The sequence below is a fragment of the Panicum virgatum genome, chromosome 1K (assembly GCF_016808335.1).
Source record: "Panicum virgatum strain AP13 chromosome 1K, P.virgatum_v5, whole genome shotgun sequence".
In the NCBI taxonomy this organism is placed as follows: domain Eukaryota; kingdom Viridiplantae; phylum Streptophyta; class Magnoliopsida; order Poales; family Poaceae; genus Panicum; species Panicum virgatum.
In genome coordinates this window covers 38,255,959-38,273,004 of record NC_053136.1, presented here as the reverse complement: position 1 = coordinate 38,273,004, position 17,046 = coordinate 38,255,959, and the positions used below count along the sequence as shown (strand labels likewise).

At 56.7% G+C, this 17,046-nt stretch overlaps 2 protein-coding genes across 2 annotated transcripts; both read right to left on the bottom strand.

Moving 5' to 3' along the window:
- Positions 1 to 1,126: 1,126 nt before the first annotated feature.
- LOC120655047 (pentatricopeptide repeat-containing protein At5g27110-like) lies at positions 1,127 to 3,881 on the bottom strand. The gene is made up of 2 exons (XM_039932773.1): positions 2,322 to 3,881; positions 1,127 to 1,156 (listed from the first exon to the last, which is right to left on the bottom strand). Exons 1-2 carry the CDS (start codon positions 3,879 to 3,881, stop codon positions 1,127 to 1,129), a joined length of 1,590 nt encoding a protein of 529 aa, XP_039788707.1.
- Positions 3,882 to 5,849: 1,968 nt separating this feature from the next.
- LOC120656941 (ETHYLENE INSENSITIVE 3-like 5 protein) lies at positions 5,850 to 7,883 on the bottom strand. The gene has a single exon (XM_039935187.1). The coding sequence runs from the start codon at positions 7,363 to 7,365 to the stop codon at positions 5,989 to 5,991; it is 1,377 nt and encodes a 458-aa protein (XP_039791121.1). The 5' UTR covers positions 7,366 to 7,883; the 3' UTR covers positions 5,850 to 5,988.
- Between the last annotated feature and the right edge of the window lie 9,163 nt (positions 7,884 to 17,046).

Sequence of the window (17,046 nt, the reverse complement as noted above, 5' to 3'; positions counted from 1 at the left end):
CAACTCTCCCACTACGTAGGGGGAGCTATGGGGGGAGCTGTTGGACCGCTCGCTCCCCCTAAAGCCCCCCTACGTAGGGTGGGAGGCGCTGTCCAGGGCGCCGTTGGAGGTCGCCTTAGGCCCCGTTTAGTTCCAAAAATTAAAATTCTAATTTTTTCTGACACCTGCATGGAGATTTAAATTTAGACGAAATAAAAAACGCATTGCGACTGCTGCCTGTAAATCGCGAGACGAATCTAATGAACCTAATTAGGTCATAATCAAACACTTAATTGCTACAGTAATGTTACAGTAAACAACCACTAATGGCGGATTAATTAGGCTCATTACATTCGTCTCGCGATTTACAGACGAATTCTATAATTTATTTTATAATTAATTTATGTTTAGTACTTCAAACATAAAAAGATGTCTTTTCAAAAACTTTACAACACGCGGGCCTTAGTCTGTTACACGACGTCTCGGATTCCCATCCACGCCGTCGGTAGCCCCCCGGGTGCCACCAGGGTTTACCTTTTCGTTTTTTTTCCGAATCCCGCCAACTGTCGGAAATAAAATTTCGGTCGAAATTTCGCTAATTCTGAACGAAAAGAGAATTCAAATTCAAAAAACAAAATTCCGATGAATTCCGACCGAAATTTCGGTGATTTCAATCGAAATTCGGTGATTTTCGACCGGAAAATGATGTCAGTTGTGATTTTCCTACTGTTTCCGAGGTCAAATGAAAAACTTTTGATTACCAACTTTGTTCATTTTTTCGAGATCTACAACTTTTGTTTCACGAACTTTTTCATTTGAGCAATGGTTTGAAAGTTATTTAATTATTTCAAAAACTACCAATTAAAAGTCTTGTCATTTCATGTGACAACTTCCATTTTCTCTCTTAGGCCTCAACTAGACTTTTATTATTCTTATTATTGCGAATATGCCTATAAAATTTCAGAGATATTGGTTGATCTAATTGAAAGTTGTTTTAAATTCAGGACAAACATGATTTGAATTGGTTATCAATTCATGTGAATTGGTTATAAATTGTAAACCGTGGCTTAAATAAACTTTTGCCCAAAACTAATGTTATAGAGTTTTAAATGACGAACAACTTTCGTGTTCAAAGTTTTTCGAGTTGTCACGACGCCGCGCCGAGCTGCTCTACTACCTGCGGGAAAAAATTTATTTGACTGACTAAATCTCCATGTTTTTGATCATGCATGACACCAATAAGCTCAGAAAAACACCTAGTTTTTTATCATATTTTTTCATAATTTTTTACACCTAGTTTTTTCATTCAGTATGGAAATCTTCCTTATGGGTTCCGAATTCCGATCAAACACATGGATGGTTCCTCTTGTTGTAGCCGATTCACCATCAGTGTTCCCACCTCTTCCAACTGAAGATGAAACTTGGGGTGGCAACGATGGTGGTCAAGGAAGAGACGGAAAGCAAGACCATAGACCATGGGTGAAAGAATTTGGCATCCTTCCTGCAATGCCTTGCAAAACAGTTGAGGGGAGGCAAGTTAGAGACAGAAAGGCTTTCATACTCCATAATTTATTTGTAGATGTTGCCGTCCTCAAAGTTGTTCCATCCATTCAGCAACTAATTTCCAACCATACAAGTTCACACCAAACAACAAATGGCACCACAGATCCACTCTTGCACACAGAGCAAGTTGGTGATATGAAAATAGCAATCACAAAGGACAAAACAGACGCAAGTTTCAAGTTAGATGTTAACTTGGATGGAAGTCAGGCTCCAGGGATGTCTCTAATCCCAAGTTAGATGTTAACCGATGTAGGTATGCATATGAAATTGAATAGGTACCTCACCAACATTATGATAAACCAAAGTCTAGTTGAAGTCGAGGGGAGAAAACAAATTTTTGCACATGAAATGACGAGTCATTCAAATTACGATTTCAAATGTTAATTTTAGCCTAGCAAATTATCTTAGATTTGAGTGTGTTCTAGTCCTATTTGCTTAGAAAAACACCTAGTTTTTTTATCATATTTTTTCCATTTTTTTACAATTTTTTTTTGAATTTTCCAAATTCAAAACGAAAAATACCGAAATATACCGAAATTTCTTTTCCTGGTAACTAGCGGAAACGAAAAATTTTCCGGAATTTCGCCGAAATTGCCACACAATTCGCAACGGCCTCTGCCTCCGACTCGGGTCGACCGGTCGAGAGGCACCATCACTTATCTGAAATCGACCACGCTGCGGCCGGCGTCTTTCTTCCACGCCGCGCCGCGCCTCAGCATCCGCCAGGCCTCGGCGGCGCCGCCCCACCGCCCGCCCGCCCGCCCGCCACGCCGCCCCACCGCCCGCCCGCCCCACCGCCCGCCCACCGCCCGCCCGCCAAGCGCCAGCAGCCTCCCCGCGGCCCTCGCGCCGACGCCCGCCTTGTCCCCGTGGACCCTGCTGGCAGCGAGCAGGCTGCCCAGGGCGACGGGGTCGTCGCGGCACGCGGACGACGCCAGGACGTGCCCCTCCGCCTCCTCCAACCTCCCGGCTCTGCCCAGGAGATCGGCGGCGCACGAGACGTGCTCGGCGCCCGGCGCGACGCCGTACGCCCCGCTCATGGAGCCCAAGTACTCCATGCCTCGGTCCACCAGTCCGGCGTGGTTGCAGGCGGCCAGGAGGCCGGTGAATGTGATCGCGTCCGGAGCGACCCCGGCCTCCTCCTCCTTCATCCGCTCGAAGGTCTCGATGGCCTCCCCGGCGCGGCCCTGCTTGCCGAACCCGGAAATCAGCGTGTTCCAGGACCGCAGGTTCCGGCCTCGCAGCCGATCGAAGGCGCGGACCGCGAGCGCCATGCGGCCGCACCGCGTGTACATGCTGATGACCGCGTTGCCCACGGCGACGTCGGCGTCTCCTCTGCTTCTGATGAGGCGGCAGTGGACTTGGCCGCCATGGCGGATCAGAGAGAGCTCCGCGCACGCCGCGAGGACGCTGGCGTACGTGAAGTCGTCCGGGCGGACGTTCGCGCCCACCATGTCCTTGAACAGCATGAGAGCTTCCGCATGGCCACCGCGCCGCGAGTGTGCGGCGATGTAGGTGTTCCAGGTGACGGCGTCCTTCTCTTGCACGGACAAGAACACCTGCTCAGCTTCTGTGATGGTGCCATGTCTCGAGTACATGTCCAGGATGACATTGCCCACAAAGACAGTAACGTCCAGGCCGATCTTGACAGTGTCACAATGCAACGCTGCTCCGATGTTGGGATTCCCCAAACCGCTGCAGATTCCAAGAGCAGCAGAGTATGAGAACCTGTCCGGACGCAGCTCCCGCAGCTTCATAAGCCTGAACACCTCCAAGCACTTCTCCGGCTGTGAGCTCGCCGCAAGGCCGGATATGGCGGCGTTGTATGACACGACGGTGGGTTCCGCGAGCGTCCTGAAGACGCCGTACCCTTCGTCGAAGCACCCGCACTTCATGTACATCGTCACGATGGAGTTGGCCACGAAAGACGCGCCGAGGAGCCCGCTCTTGACGGCGCGGGCGTGCACCTGCGCGCCCGCGGAGAGCGCGCGCAGGGCGGCGCAGGAGCGCGCCACGCTGGCGTAGACGTGCTCGCTCGGCCGCGCGCCAGCGCCTCCCATCCGCGCGAAGAGCTCCAGCGCCAGATCCGGCCGCCCCGCGCGGGTGCAGCAAGAGACGAGCGCCGACCACGAGACGAGGTTCCGGCGCGGCATTTCGTCGAACACCCTCCGCGCGGCGTCGAGGAGGCCGCACCCGGCGTAGGAGACGATGAGGTGGTTGCAGAGGAAGACGTCCGCCGCGTGGCCGGCTCGGACGGCGGCCGCGTGCGCCGCCGCGGTGGCTCGAGCGCGCGGCCAGGAGCCATCGAGGACGAGAGATACCAGCCTCCGCAGGATCATGTATGATGTATGTGCTACAGCCTAAACGCCCAGGCTGCTGGTTTCTCGCTTTTGTCCTGGGTAACTGCGTGTCTGGGAGCTTTGTATGAGTTTCACCTCTAATTACGGTATAACTCTATTTTGGTCTGCCAGAGCAAAATGGAGGAGGGTGTGGTGCTTCATGTATGATATTGGTCCTGTTTGGATACCAGAGTTAGAGTTAGAGTTGGTTTTTTTGCCACTCTAACCCAAAAAAATCCAAACATGGTGGGTTAGAGTGGGACCCACCAAAAAAAACTATCCCCTCCAAAAAAATGCTTATTTGGATTAGAGTGGTGGACCCCATATTTTTTTCTCCCTGCATCCAATTGTACCAGGCACCCCACCCCCACCCCCACCCCGACCCATCCCGTGTGGCAGGCGCCCCCCAATCCCGTGCGCCGCCCGACCCACGCCGCCCCCGTCGCCAGTGGCCCACGCCTGATCTGCTCCACGCTTCCCCAGATTCGCGGCTCGCCTCCCAATCCTCTCCGCCCTCGCCGCCCGCGGCGCTCGGGCATCGTCGTCCCTCCACGTGGGCCCGGATCCCGCCAGTGGAGATCCGCGGCGTGCCTCCCGACCTTCGCCGCCCACGCCTCCGACGCGTACGCCTGCGCCGCGACCTCCTGCGTCGGCTACATGCCCCATGCCACGGGCCGTGTCTGCAGGGTCGCCTAGAACGGCGACGGCTCATGGTCCTCGCGCGGGCGCTTGCCGAGGATCGGGTGCGTGGCGGCGACGACAAGGGAGGAGGTGGACGACGCCGAGCAAGAGAAGACGGCGGGGATGGTGCCGGACCCCGTGGCCGCGAGGATGGAGGGCTCGGCCAAGTGGAGCAGCCACTCAATGGTGGGTTTAGAGATGGCCACACTAGATCCAGTTAGAAAGGAGTCAATGATTGAAAAAGTGTATTTAATCTAATTCTAACCCTTACCTCCAAACACTATTTTGGTTAGAGTTAGTTCAGAGCTAGTCTTGAGTTGAAAACTAACTCTAACTTCTAATTCAGTTAGAGTATCCAAACAGAGCCATTGAAGTTAATAAAAATAAAATCCAAAAATGATAAGAGATTATGAATTTATTTTTTTTCTATATGTGGCTGTACCGCAGCTTACAGCTTACTACCTAGCTCCTCCCCCATGTCGAAGACTGTATTAGTACTTAATTTTCGGTCGTATGCACCTAGGGTGGTAAATGATATTAGAATTTGGGCTAGAAAATCTATAGGCTGGGTCTCAAAAAGGCCGAGCTCTAATCGTATAGTACAATTTAGAGCAGCTATATTGGGCTGTGAAGAGATTATTAGGGTCATGGTCCACTACCACTCCTAATGTATGCACGCGAGGGTAATCGTTTTGTTCTGCTGGCAACCAACAATAGTACTTTTCTGTCACATCAAATCAGCACCAGCCAGCAACCAGCTAATAGTGCTTTTCTCTCACAGCAAATCAGCACCAGCCACCAGCCATAGCCAGTCGAACAGAGCGAATATATACTTTTGGCGATTGAGGTTTAGTGATTTTGAATAAAATGTGTTAATCATGAGTTTACCCTAGTCGACTTTACAAAGGTCATGTTTAGTTCCCAAAAAATTTGCTATAGACACGCCACATCGAATCTTTGGACACATGCATGAAGTATTAAATGCAGTTGAAAAAATAATAAATTACACAGTATAACTGATTCATACAAGATGAATCTTTCGAGCCTAATTAGTCCATAATTGAACATTAATTATCAAATAATAATAAAATATACTACAATATCAAAACTCAAACTTTTTCGTAAACTAAACACAGCCCAAGTATCATGTCATTTTTCACGCTACCTTCATCCAATCCAAATCTCTATATTCCGGCCACACGTTACAGACTCGTAGTCTCGACTCCCCAATCCCCATGGCGATAAAGCTCAGAAGAAATGGAATGCAAACAAACAAATTGAACAATGAAACAAGCACCTAGACAGAATATTTTGACTAGCTAATGCCATCGATCCATGAGCATTCAGCAACGCGCCACCTCATCCCTTCCCGCCCAACCTTGGCCTGTGGGCTGTGGCGTGGCGACGCGTGGGCCACCGTGGCAATTCAGTCCTCCTCCATCAGGCGGAACACGTCATCCAGCCCCGAGAAGCTCCCGATCAGGTCGAACAGCACGTCCGGCGGCACGGCGTCCACGACGCCGCGCAGGTCCAGTTCCCCGGCAGGCGGCACCACCGCGACGGCGCCGTTCTCCAGATGATGGCCGCCGCCCTGATCAGCAGCATCAGGCCCGTGGCTGTAGCAGTAGAGCTTGGCGAGCTCGTCGATCGGGCTCAGGCTCTCATCCTCCGCCAGGAGGCCGGCCAGCTCCGGCGGCAGCACGACGGCAAGCTCCCCGCTGCTGCTGGTGCTCCCACCACTGCTGTCACTTGTGCTGATCAGCTCGCGCTTGCGCTTATCGTGCGCGCGGCCGGCCATGTCGTCGTCGTCGAGGGGCGTGATGTGCAGCGAGCTCTTGAGGCGGCGGCTGAGCACCTCCTCCTGCTTGATGATCTTGGACCAGGTCTCCGTCTCCTTGACGCTCATCTTCTGCTGCAGGCGCTTGGACTGCCACACGAGCTTGCGCATCTGGTCGAAGCGCGGGCTCATGTGCTTGATCACGGCGCTGAGCAGGCTGATCTTCCAGGCCTTCTTGAGGTCATGCGGCTTGCGGTAGGGCGGCACGCCCTGGTGCGCCTGGACCTCGCCCTGGGAACCCCACCAGGCCTCGTGCCCCGTGGGCCACCAGGGCGGCGCCAGGCCGCGCTCCAGCGGGAAGCTCCGCTGCGGGGGCTGGCAGTGCTGGATGAGCGCGGAGAGCACGGAGCCGAGCGTGCTGTCCTGGATGTCCTGGAGGCGGTGGAGGCAGGACGCGATCCCCAGCGGGCTCTCGCCGGCGGGGCCCGTGATGAACGCCATGGGCCCGGCGCGGTCGAAGCTCACGTTGTCCTTCCACCACCCGCGGAGGCTGTCGGAGGAGCCGGACATGGGCTCGCCGGCCTCGTCGATGACGCCGTACACGAACCCGCGCGCGTTGCAGGCCTCCATCATCTTGAGCATGTGGCGGAGGACGCCGTCCTGCGCTCGGAGCATCGCCTTGCGCCGGCACCGCACCTCGGGGCTCTCCTCCTCCCCGGCCAGCAGCCCGTCCGCGCCCGCACCCGGCGGCGCGAGCGGCCTGCTGGACGACGGCCCCGCCCCGGCCCGGAACGCGCCCGCGCGGCCCTCCAGCTTGTTGAGCAGCATCTGGTCCTTCCACATGCGGCGCTTCAGTTCGGAGATATCGATGGACTCGGCGCCCGACTCCGAGTCGCTGAGCTCCTCCTGCTCCAGCTCCGGCTCGTCGAACGCTTCGCCCGCGCCACCGCCGCCACCGTGCGCGACGTCGTGCTCCATGGCCGCCTCAGAGAACGGATGCCTCCGGCCGTGGATGCCGTGACTCATAGACGCGCGCTCTAGCAGACACGCCCGCGCCCGCGTCGTCGGTGCTCGCCTGACCTGACACGGTCGGTAGATGATGATGATCTAGTAGCAGCTAGATTGCTGCGCCGGCGTGGGGAAGAAGGATTTTATTTATACACGCGACCGGAAGGCTGTGGCGTGGCGACGCGTGGGCCACCGTGGCAATTCAGTCCTCCTCCATCAGGCGGAACACGTCATCCAACCCCGAGCAGCTCCCGATCAGGTCGAACAGCACGTCCGGCGGCACGGCGTCCACGACGCCGCGCAGGTCCAGCTCCCCGGCAGGCGGCACCACCGCGACGGCGCCGTTCTCCAGATGATGGCCGCCGCCAGGAGTCTGCTGAGAGTCAGAGGCCGGGGGATCGAGCGTGCAGGCGGTAGATGTCGCGGTTCGTGGCGTGGCTCCGCCGCAACGGGCCCGTGAGGGTGGCCAAAGGACGGACGTAGCCGTCGACTCGGGAATGGAGCCCTAGCTACCATTTCTAGCTAGCCTCTAGAGCTTGGAATTGGAGCTGAGCACATGGTCGGGTTGGCTCGCAGATGGACAACGCCCAAGGTTTCTGTCGGACTTGGGGGGTTCCGGGCTTTGGGCTTACGGTCAAGAAAACAGACATCAGATTAGGTTTCAGCCACACACCTGCAGCTAATTGGGCCCATTATATTTGTTTTTAGCGCATTATATTTGTTTATGCATTGCACTATTGCAGTGTGCGTGGCTTGGCTTCATTTGGTTAATGGATGGAGCACGTCACCGCTCATGCATGGTTAATTAACCCGGCTATCTCTAGAGAGAGCTACAAATTAATGACTACTATGAACGTCGACGTCCTCGGAGTACTGTACTTTTGAAGTGAGTGGCTTGTCCTATACGGGAAAGCAAGCGGAATAGTTCGCTACAAACTATTGTGGTGTAAAATTTTTAAAATATACGGATATATATTTGAAATATCAAACCTAGATTAATAACAAAATAAATTACAGATTCCGTCAGTAAACTGCGAGATCAATTTATTAAGCCTAATTAATTCGTCATTAGTAAATATTTACTATAGCACCACATTGTCAAATTATGGCGCAATTAGACTCAAAAGATTTATCTCGCAATTTACACGCGAACTGTACAATTAGTTTTTAATTTTATCCATATTTTATATTCTATGCATATGTTTAAACATCCGATGTGATATTTTTTATCAAAAATTTTTGAAAACTAAACAAACCCTAGGTGTACAAGTGAGCCAACTGAGAGGGCCTGATATAGAAGTGCGCCCACTATTTTTTTTAATCTCGAATGGATGTCACATCTTCATTGTCGGACACCCTAATCAGGGGACTGAAATCGCCCTAAAAACGCAAACGCATGCTGGGCAACCGGGCCCACAAAGGCCTGCAGCCTCCTTCCAATCTGGAAGAAAGGAAATGACTCAAAGAAGCCCAGCACGCGGCCCATGTACGCAGTGCGGCCCATCCGCACCCCCCTCGGACCCGCGGGGTGATCTCTGCCTCGCTCGAGGGCTCCCCGTCGAAGCCCTCGACTACACCCCGCGCCTCCGCCTCGCTCGAAACCACCCCTCGACGGAAAGGACAAACGGACCTTCCACTCATCCGTCCGCCGTACGGAGGCATTAATGCCAACCACTCCTCCACAGCGCCCGGGTCAGATGGCGTCAGGCCGCCATTCCCCACAGTGGCGGTGACAGGAGTCTCGTCCGCCAACTCCGGTCACTGCTCTGCCATTCCGGACGTTGTGGCAACGCTGTGGGAACCTGCGACGCAGTGCAAGACGTGCTCGGCACTGCTCCAGCTACTATACTGCCAACTCCCCATACCTCCTTCGTACTTTCCCTTCCGTGGAGCCCTCGAACGCCATGGGCACGACCCTCGAAAGCGGCTCCGGCCTTGACCTGGACAAGACCCTGGTCTGTAGGACCTTCAGGATGCCGCCACGCCACGCCTGGAGGACAGTACCTTCCACAGTAACGACCACGCCGCCCGCTGGAGCCACCAGGACACCGGCGCGATCTCCGCCCGCGCCCACGTACTGCGTGACACGTGGCGGCTCCGGACCCCTCCCGAGCAGCTAGCTGAGCCGAGAGCTCGCGGGACGATGGTGTCGGTGTCCTGACCCGGCGGTCCGGACCCCAACTGGTAATGCTGCGTGTTTCCTCGTCCCAGATGTTGATGCAAGAGGCAACACATTAACGCACGGGTTTATCCTGGTTCCGGCCGCGGGGCCGTACGTCCAGCAAGGGGGTGTGCGATGGCACTGTATTATCTTGCATCAGAGGTGCCTGTAGTAGGGGGTACAGGCGAGGCGAGAGAGGCAGGGAAGCTCCCAGGTCACTGCTAGAGGAGAAGTTGATTGAGGCGAATGCCAATATCGGGTGCTCAGTGGTGCTGAGTGTTGCGTTCTATCTAGTGGGTCTGATCGCGCGACGTTGCCGACGTCCCCCTTTAAAGGAAACCCGCCTCCTCCTTTTATAGTCACAAGGAGGGACGGTGTACATGCACGGGGGATCGTGGAAGTCGTCGTTTTCCCCCGAATCGCGGGGGTGCAGTGGTCGAACACTGTAGGAAGTACACTATGGGGCATGGCGTCGGGCGTGGCAGTCGTCCTGGGTATCGTCCTTGATCTTGAGGAGATCGCGCCAGCATCCTGCCAGCCCCAGCAGGTGGCGTGGTCATTGCTGTAGGGTGTACAGTCTTCCAGATGTAGCGTGGTGGCGTCCCGTGGGCCCTGTAGGCCAGGGTCTTGCATACACATGTGCGCCAACGGTAGTGGGACACGTGGCGGTCCCGGACCCCCCCTGGGCGGGGTGCTAGCGCGTGCACTAAGGGGTCCGGGAGTCGCGTGGAGGTCCCGGACCTCTCGAGGGGGGGGGGGGGGGGGGGTCCGTGACTCCGACTGCTTGTGCTGAGCGTCCCTCCTCAGGGGACACGTGGCGACGCCGGACCCCTTCCTGAGCAGGGGACGGGTCCGGCGCTGTTGGTGTGGTGAGGTGGAGTCCGAACAACAGGAGTTGGCAGAATAGTAACGGGAGCTGTGCCGAGCACGTCTCGTCACGCGTCGCAGGTTCCCACAGTGCTGCCACAACGTCCGGGATGGCGGAGCAGTGACCGGAGTTGGCGGACGGGACTCCGATCACAGCCACTGTGGGGAATGGCGGCCTGATGCCGTCTGTCCTGGGCGCTGTGGAGGAGTGGTTGGCATTTAATGCCTTCGTACGACGGGTGGATGAGCAGAAAGGCCGTTTGTCCTTTACGTCGAGGGGTGGCCTCGAGCGAGGTGGAGATGATTCCCTCTGCTCGAGGGTAGGTTCGCTACCCTCGAGCGAGGCAGAGATGGTTTGCCTCCTCGAGGGTAGGTTCGCTACCCTCGAGCGAGACGGAGACGTGGGGCACGGTCAAGGGTCTCGATGGGAGCCCTCGAGCGAGGCGGAGATCACCCCTTGAGTCCAGAGGGGGTGCGGATGGGCCGCATGCTGGGCTTCTTTGAGTCCTTTCCTTTCTTCCAGATTGGAAGGAGGCCGCGGGCCTTCATGGGCTCTGTTGCCTAATATATGTTTGCGTTTTTAGGGTGATTTTAGTACCCCAATTAGGGTGTCCCTAATCGTGGTCCCCGACAGTAGCCCCTGAGGCTTTGGTCGAGTCAAGGGATTCGGACAAAGGGTATTCTGGTGATTTTACCCCTTGACGTGATCGATCGATGCTGCGCTCCCGCCAGGCGCACCTGGGTGCCGGCCCAGCGGGTGTGACAACTCGTCGGTCAGGGTAGTGCGTCTGAAGAGAGAGTACTCCGAGGCGCGCGCCCATTTTTTGTTTTGTTTTGTGGACAAGACACGTCAGGGTGCTGTGCGGGTCGGGGCCATGATGGCGCCTGCTGCTCTGCAGCCGGTGCATTTGCCACGCTGTCCCGCGCTCAGGGTCTCGGCCCTGCTTCCCCTGGTCGCCTTGCGGCGCGCCGTTCGAGGGCAGTCGGCCAGTGCCGATGCTGCGCCGCTCAGCGTCCAAAGGCTCAGCTTCACCTTGCCCCGTCACGTCTCAGCACTTACTTCTAGCATCGCCTAGGTCTTGCAATGTTTTTCTTAGGCTTTGATGCTAGAAGAATGCTTGCGAGCGGTGCGAGAAAGCCGGAGAGGGTGTGGGCACCATCCCTTAGCTTCAGTGGGACTAGCAGAAGGGGCTCTGCTTCTGCGATGTCCCTTAGCCTGAAGGGGGATGGAGACGCCTGACCATGGCGTTGGTGCTAGGTTTGGTGGCTGTTCTTCGCATCGTCCCCCCTGGCGACAACGACGCTCTCGGGGAGATGGTGTGGAGGGTGCTGTCCACCAGCTTGACCCCCCGCAGGGTCTTCGGTGGAGGAGATGCTAGAAGAAAGCTTGCGAGGAGAGCATCCCGCTGGACCCGTGCGGTCTGGGGGCTGGTCCTCGCAATCCCTAGCAGCCTGGCCGTCGCGTCGGCCAAGGGCTCGGTGCTCTTCATCGTCGCTCCCAACTCCCCAAGATAGGGAAAATTGCCACGCAAGTGGCAATGCATTTGTACTTTTCGATGGCTTTAAGCCGGTAGCCCTTTGTAATCTTTGTTTGTAAAGAGCAATGAAGTCTCCTTCTCCTTCGCGGAGAGGACGACCGAAAGTGTATGGGTGGGTGCCACCCCTGCAGGAGATTTTGGTCCTCGAATGTGTGAAGTTTCCTCCGTGGGGGCGCGTCAGCGCACCCGCGGGTGTAGCCCCCGAGGCCTTGGAGGAGTGTTTGCACTCGTCCAAGGGCTATAAACGTCGCCCTGCTTGGTTGATTTACTGAGGTGGCCATCCAGCGTATTTTTCAGCCGGCATCGGCACTCCTTTCAGCTAGCCTCGGCATTCTTCGTGCTGGAACAACGACCCAGTGTCCAGCTTAACCATCTGGCAGGCGTGCGTCAATAGTGGGGGTTGTGGTCAAACACATGGAACTTCGTAATCGATGGTCGTCGACCCATTCGAGGGTGCGGCCTGAGCCGCGGCGTGCGAGGAGCCCCTCGAGCCCCGGCCTACGTAAAGGCATTCAGGGAACCCTCGACTTTGGTTACAGTCATCGTCGCCCTTCCGCAGGGAGGAGGGGTGAAGCGCACCATGCTACCTATGCCCGGGCCGCGAGCTATGGCTGTTTCGGTGAGCTGTTATCGGGTAGTTCAAGTGGACGTCCGTGCCCCGTTCGATAAGGGTTGGCTCGTGGAATGTGGGCTCGTCACATAAAGCTCTCGCAAAGGTTCGCTAGGCGGGGCTCGGGCCCATTCGATAAGGTCCGAGGGCTCGATGCTCTCCCTCGATGGGACCCCCCTGCTAGGCACCCTCGAATGGCCTTGAACACTGCGTAGGACATCTCGAACTCCACGTTCGAGGGTAGCTTGTACGGCACGTCCATGCAGTCCCTGACTCTGGTGATCTGTGGCGCCTGTCGAACCCTCGACGGGCCAGGCTTCGAACCCCTGATCAGTAAGGCCTCGGAATAAGGTTCCCTCGAGGGTGAAGAGCCCCCGAAAGGAATATTCCATCACGGTTCGCAAACAGCACAGAGTTGCTAGTCGTTTGCGCGGGTCTTCTACTGGTTGTGGGTGACGTGGCCCGGTTCATGCGGTGCAGTGCGGGCGCGCCTTTTCAGGCGGCTACCTCGGGTAGACGAAGCGGCGTGGGCGGCAGCTGACGGATGGAATAGCGCAATAGTCGCGCCGCGCTCATCGGTTACCATGCCGTAGTTATTGCCGAATGCGCACGTGGGAGACTCCGCGGTCATGGGACCCATCCGTCAGCGACGGCAAAATCTACCGCTTTGAATGCGGCGGATTCGGGCCATGGAAGAGTATCCGCGCATCATGGTGAAATAAAAGCGAGAGAGGGGAGACTGTTTGGGCTCACCTGGCCATTTGTGTTCATCTCCCTTGCCTTCTCCGCCTCCCCTGCATCCTGAGCCCACAGCTGAGAGCGAGAGGAGAAAGAAGGAGAGAGTGAGAATGCGCCTTAGGCACCACAGTGCTTGCTTCTCCACATCTTGCCATAGCTCGAAGAAATGTCGGATGTCCGGGAGCCGCTGCCGTGGGGGAAATCCATCGCCACTGAGTCAGCTGGTCGCCGACCGGCTGCTTCCGATGAACATCAGCTCAGAGCGACCGAGCCGAAACCCCTCGAGGGCTACGTCGTGAGCCTCGTGCGTCTCCACGAGCGGGGATTCGGTGTCCCCGTCAGTAGGTTCATGCGGGCGTTGTGCGAGCACTACGGAGCCGAGCTGCACAACTTCGGCCCCAACTCCATCTCGCAGGTGGCGGTGTTCGTCGCCGTCTGTGAGGGATACCTGGGGATCGAAGCACACTGGGATTTGTGGATCCACCTGTTCCACGGCGAGCTCTTCATCGAGAACGTGCGGGGCCAGCCGAAGAGGTTCGCGCGCGCCGGAGGCCTGATGCTCCATCTGCGCCCGAGCCGGAAGAATCTCTACATCCCCAACAAGATGACCACAAACAACGCCGGGTGGACTCGTGGGTGGTTCTACCTGCGCAACTTCGGCAACAAGCTCCCGGCGTTCACCAACAAGGTGCTTCGGGAGAGGCCCGCGAAGTGGGATTGGGGGGTGTCGCCCCCTGTGCACCAAGCCAGGCTCGAGGTCCTCACCGAGGCGCTGGTGCACCTGGCGAGGAAGGGGTTGACGGCGGCTGCCGTCATCGCGAATTTCCACCGGCAGAGGGTGATTCCTCTCACGGAGAGGAGCCTGCCGATCTTTAGCCTCACCCCCGGGGTCCCGGCCTCGGGGTCAAGGACGTCGATGGTGCTGCTCCCTCGAGGCATCGCTACTCGGAGGGCAAGGAACGCGGTGGCGGAGTTCCCTGACGACACAAACGATCTCTGGGAGATCAAGATGCGCCCCGAGCCGGGGTACATTTCAGTGGTGAGTCTCGATTTCAATCCGTTGTCGATTTGTGTTATTCCTTTCCCCTATCACTGAGTCTGATTTGACCGTGTTTTGCAGGGGGTGGGTCGCAGGTGCCACCCCTCGAGGCCTCAGACCCCGGAGGAGCGCGAGGTAAACCGCCTGGAAGAGAAGAAACGGAAAGAAGCGGCATAGGCAGCTGCCGACTGGAAGAGGATAAAGAATGAGAAACACGACAAGGCGTGCAAAATCGCACGCGCGGAGGGGAAGCCGTGGCCCGCTACGCCCGAGTCCAAGGATGAGGAGGAGGACACCTCGGATGCCGAGGTCAACCTCCCAGGTGAGGACGAGGCGGCAACAGGTGCGGATTCCCCGCCGATATATGAAGAGGCTGGCGACGAGGACGCGCCAGCGACGCCACGTGAGGCGAGGCCCGCACCGGGGCTGTTGGCGGACCCGCCCCTCGCGGGGACGGAGTGGAGGTCGCCCACGTGTGACACCCTAGGTGTCTGCATAATAAAACTACATTTATTTCCTGTGCTTCATGTGTGAAATTGTTTGAGCAAGGGCTTATTTTAAAACTTTAAGGACCTTTGTGTAATTATGAATTGTTCCAAGGTCAACTTTATAGTTTTATTTGAATAGGTGTGTGATTATAGCTTTTGTGGAGGGTTTATTTGCAAATTGTAGTGTAATCATTGCTTGGCAGGAAATCTTTCATTTCAGCCTAGTGTCGGTGTCCCTACCCGGGGGCCTGAATCCCAACTAGTAAATGCTGCGTGTTCCCTCGTCCCAGATGATGATGCAAGAGGCAACACAATAACGCACGGTTTATCCTAGTTCCGGCCACGGGGCCGTACGTCCAGCAAAGGGGGTGTGCGAGAGCACTGTATTATCTTGCACCCGGAGTGCTTGTAGTACGAGGTTCAAGCGAGGCGAGAGAGAGAGGAAGGTTGCCAAGTCTCGATGGGGACCCTCGAGCGAGGCGGAGATCGTCCCGCGGGTTCGAGGGTGATGCGAATGGGCCGCACGCTGGGCTTCTTTGAGTCCTTTCCTTTCTTTCAGATTGGAAGGAGGCCGTGGGCCTTTGTGGGCCCAGTTGCCTTAACATGTGTTTGCGTTTTAAAGCGATCTTAGTACCCCGATTAGGGTGTCCCTAATCGTGGTACCCGACAGTAGCCCCCGAGGCTTTGGTCGAGTCAGGGGATTCGGCGATTTCCCCCTTGACGTGATCAGACAATGCCGCACACCCGCCAGACGCGCCTGAGCGCCAGCCCGGCGGCTGTGACAACACGCCAGTTGGGGTAGTGCGCGCGCGGGGGGAGTACTTCGAGGCGCACGCCTCTTTGTTTGTTTGCTTCAAGGACGATGGCGCCCGCTGCTTGGCAGCTGGTGCTTTCATCGCGCTGTCCCGCACGTAGGGCCTTGGCCCCGGCGTTCCTGGCTGCTTTGCGGCGCGTCGTTCGAAGGCAGTCGGCCAGAGCCGATGCAGCACCGCTTAGCGTCCAGGGGCTCAGCTCCGCTTTATTTCGTTCGGTAGTGTCTCGGCGCGGTGACCGAGGACATCCTTTACTCGTGGAGTGCCGTGTCGTCACGGGCGATACCAGCCTCCGCTCTTCGACAAGCTTGAAGCTTTGTGCCCGGCGCAGCAATAAATAGGGGTCGTGGGGTTCCCTTTCCTCTCCAACCTCCCAGCTCTGTCTTCTAGCATTGCCTAAATCTTGTAATGTTTTCCTTTGCCTTTCGTGACCGGCCCCCAGATGGGGTGGGCTGGTTTTTTTAGGCTTTGGCGCTAGAAGAATGCTTGCGAGCGGTGGGGGAAGACCGGAGTGGGCGTGCGCACCATCCCTCAGCTTAAGTGGGATCTGCAGAAGAGCATTGGGCCGTGGGGTCCTGCTCCTGCGATGTCCCCTAGCCAGAAGGGGGATGGAGGCGCCTGACCATGGCGCTGGCGCCAGGTCTGGCGGCTGTTTTCGCATCGTCCCCCCCCCTCGGCGACAAGGTTGCTCTCGGAGAGACGGTGTGGAGGGCGCTGTCCGCCAGCTCGACCCCCTGCATAGTCTTTGGTGGAGGAGACGCTAGAAGAAAGCTTGCGAGGAAAGCATCCCGCTGGACCCGTGCGGTCTGGGGGCTGTTCCTCGCATCCCTAGCAGCCTGGCCGTTGCGTCAGCCAGGGGCTCGGTGCGTTTCTTCGTCGCTCGCTCCTCCCCAAGATAGGGAAAATTGCCACGTAGGTGGCAATGTGTTTGTATCTTTCGACGGCTTCGCGCCGGTAACCCTTTGTAATCTTTATTTGCATTGAGCAATAAAGTCCCCTTTCCCCTCCACGGGGAGGATGACCGAGGGTATAGGGATGTACAGAGAGTTACGACCCTCGAGTATGTGTCAAGTTTCCTTCGCGGGGGCGCGTCAGCGCACCCGCGGGTTTAGCCCCCGGGGCCTTGGAGGAGAGTTTGTGCTCGTCCAAGGGCTATAAACGTTGTCCCACTAGGTAGCTTTACTGGGGTGGCCGTCCAATGTCTTTTTCAGCCGGCATCGGCACTCTTTCAGCCGGCCTCGGCATTCTCAGTGCTGGTACAGCGGCCCGGCGTTCAGCTTAACCATGAGGAGAGCGCACGTTAACAGCGGAGGGTTTGGTTAGACACGTGGAGCTTCACAATTGATGGTCGTCGACTTATTCGAGGGTGCGGTTTGAACCGTGGTGTGCGAGGAGCCCCCGAGCCTAGGCCCGTGTGAAGGCGTTCAGGGGAACCCTCGGCTTTGA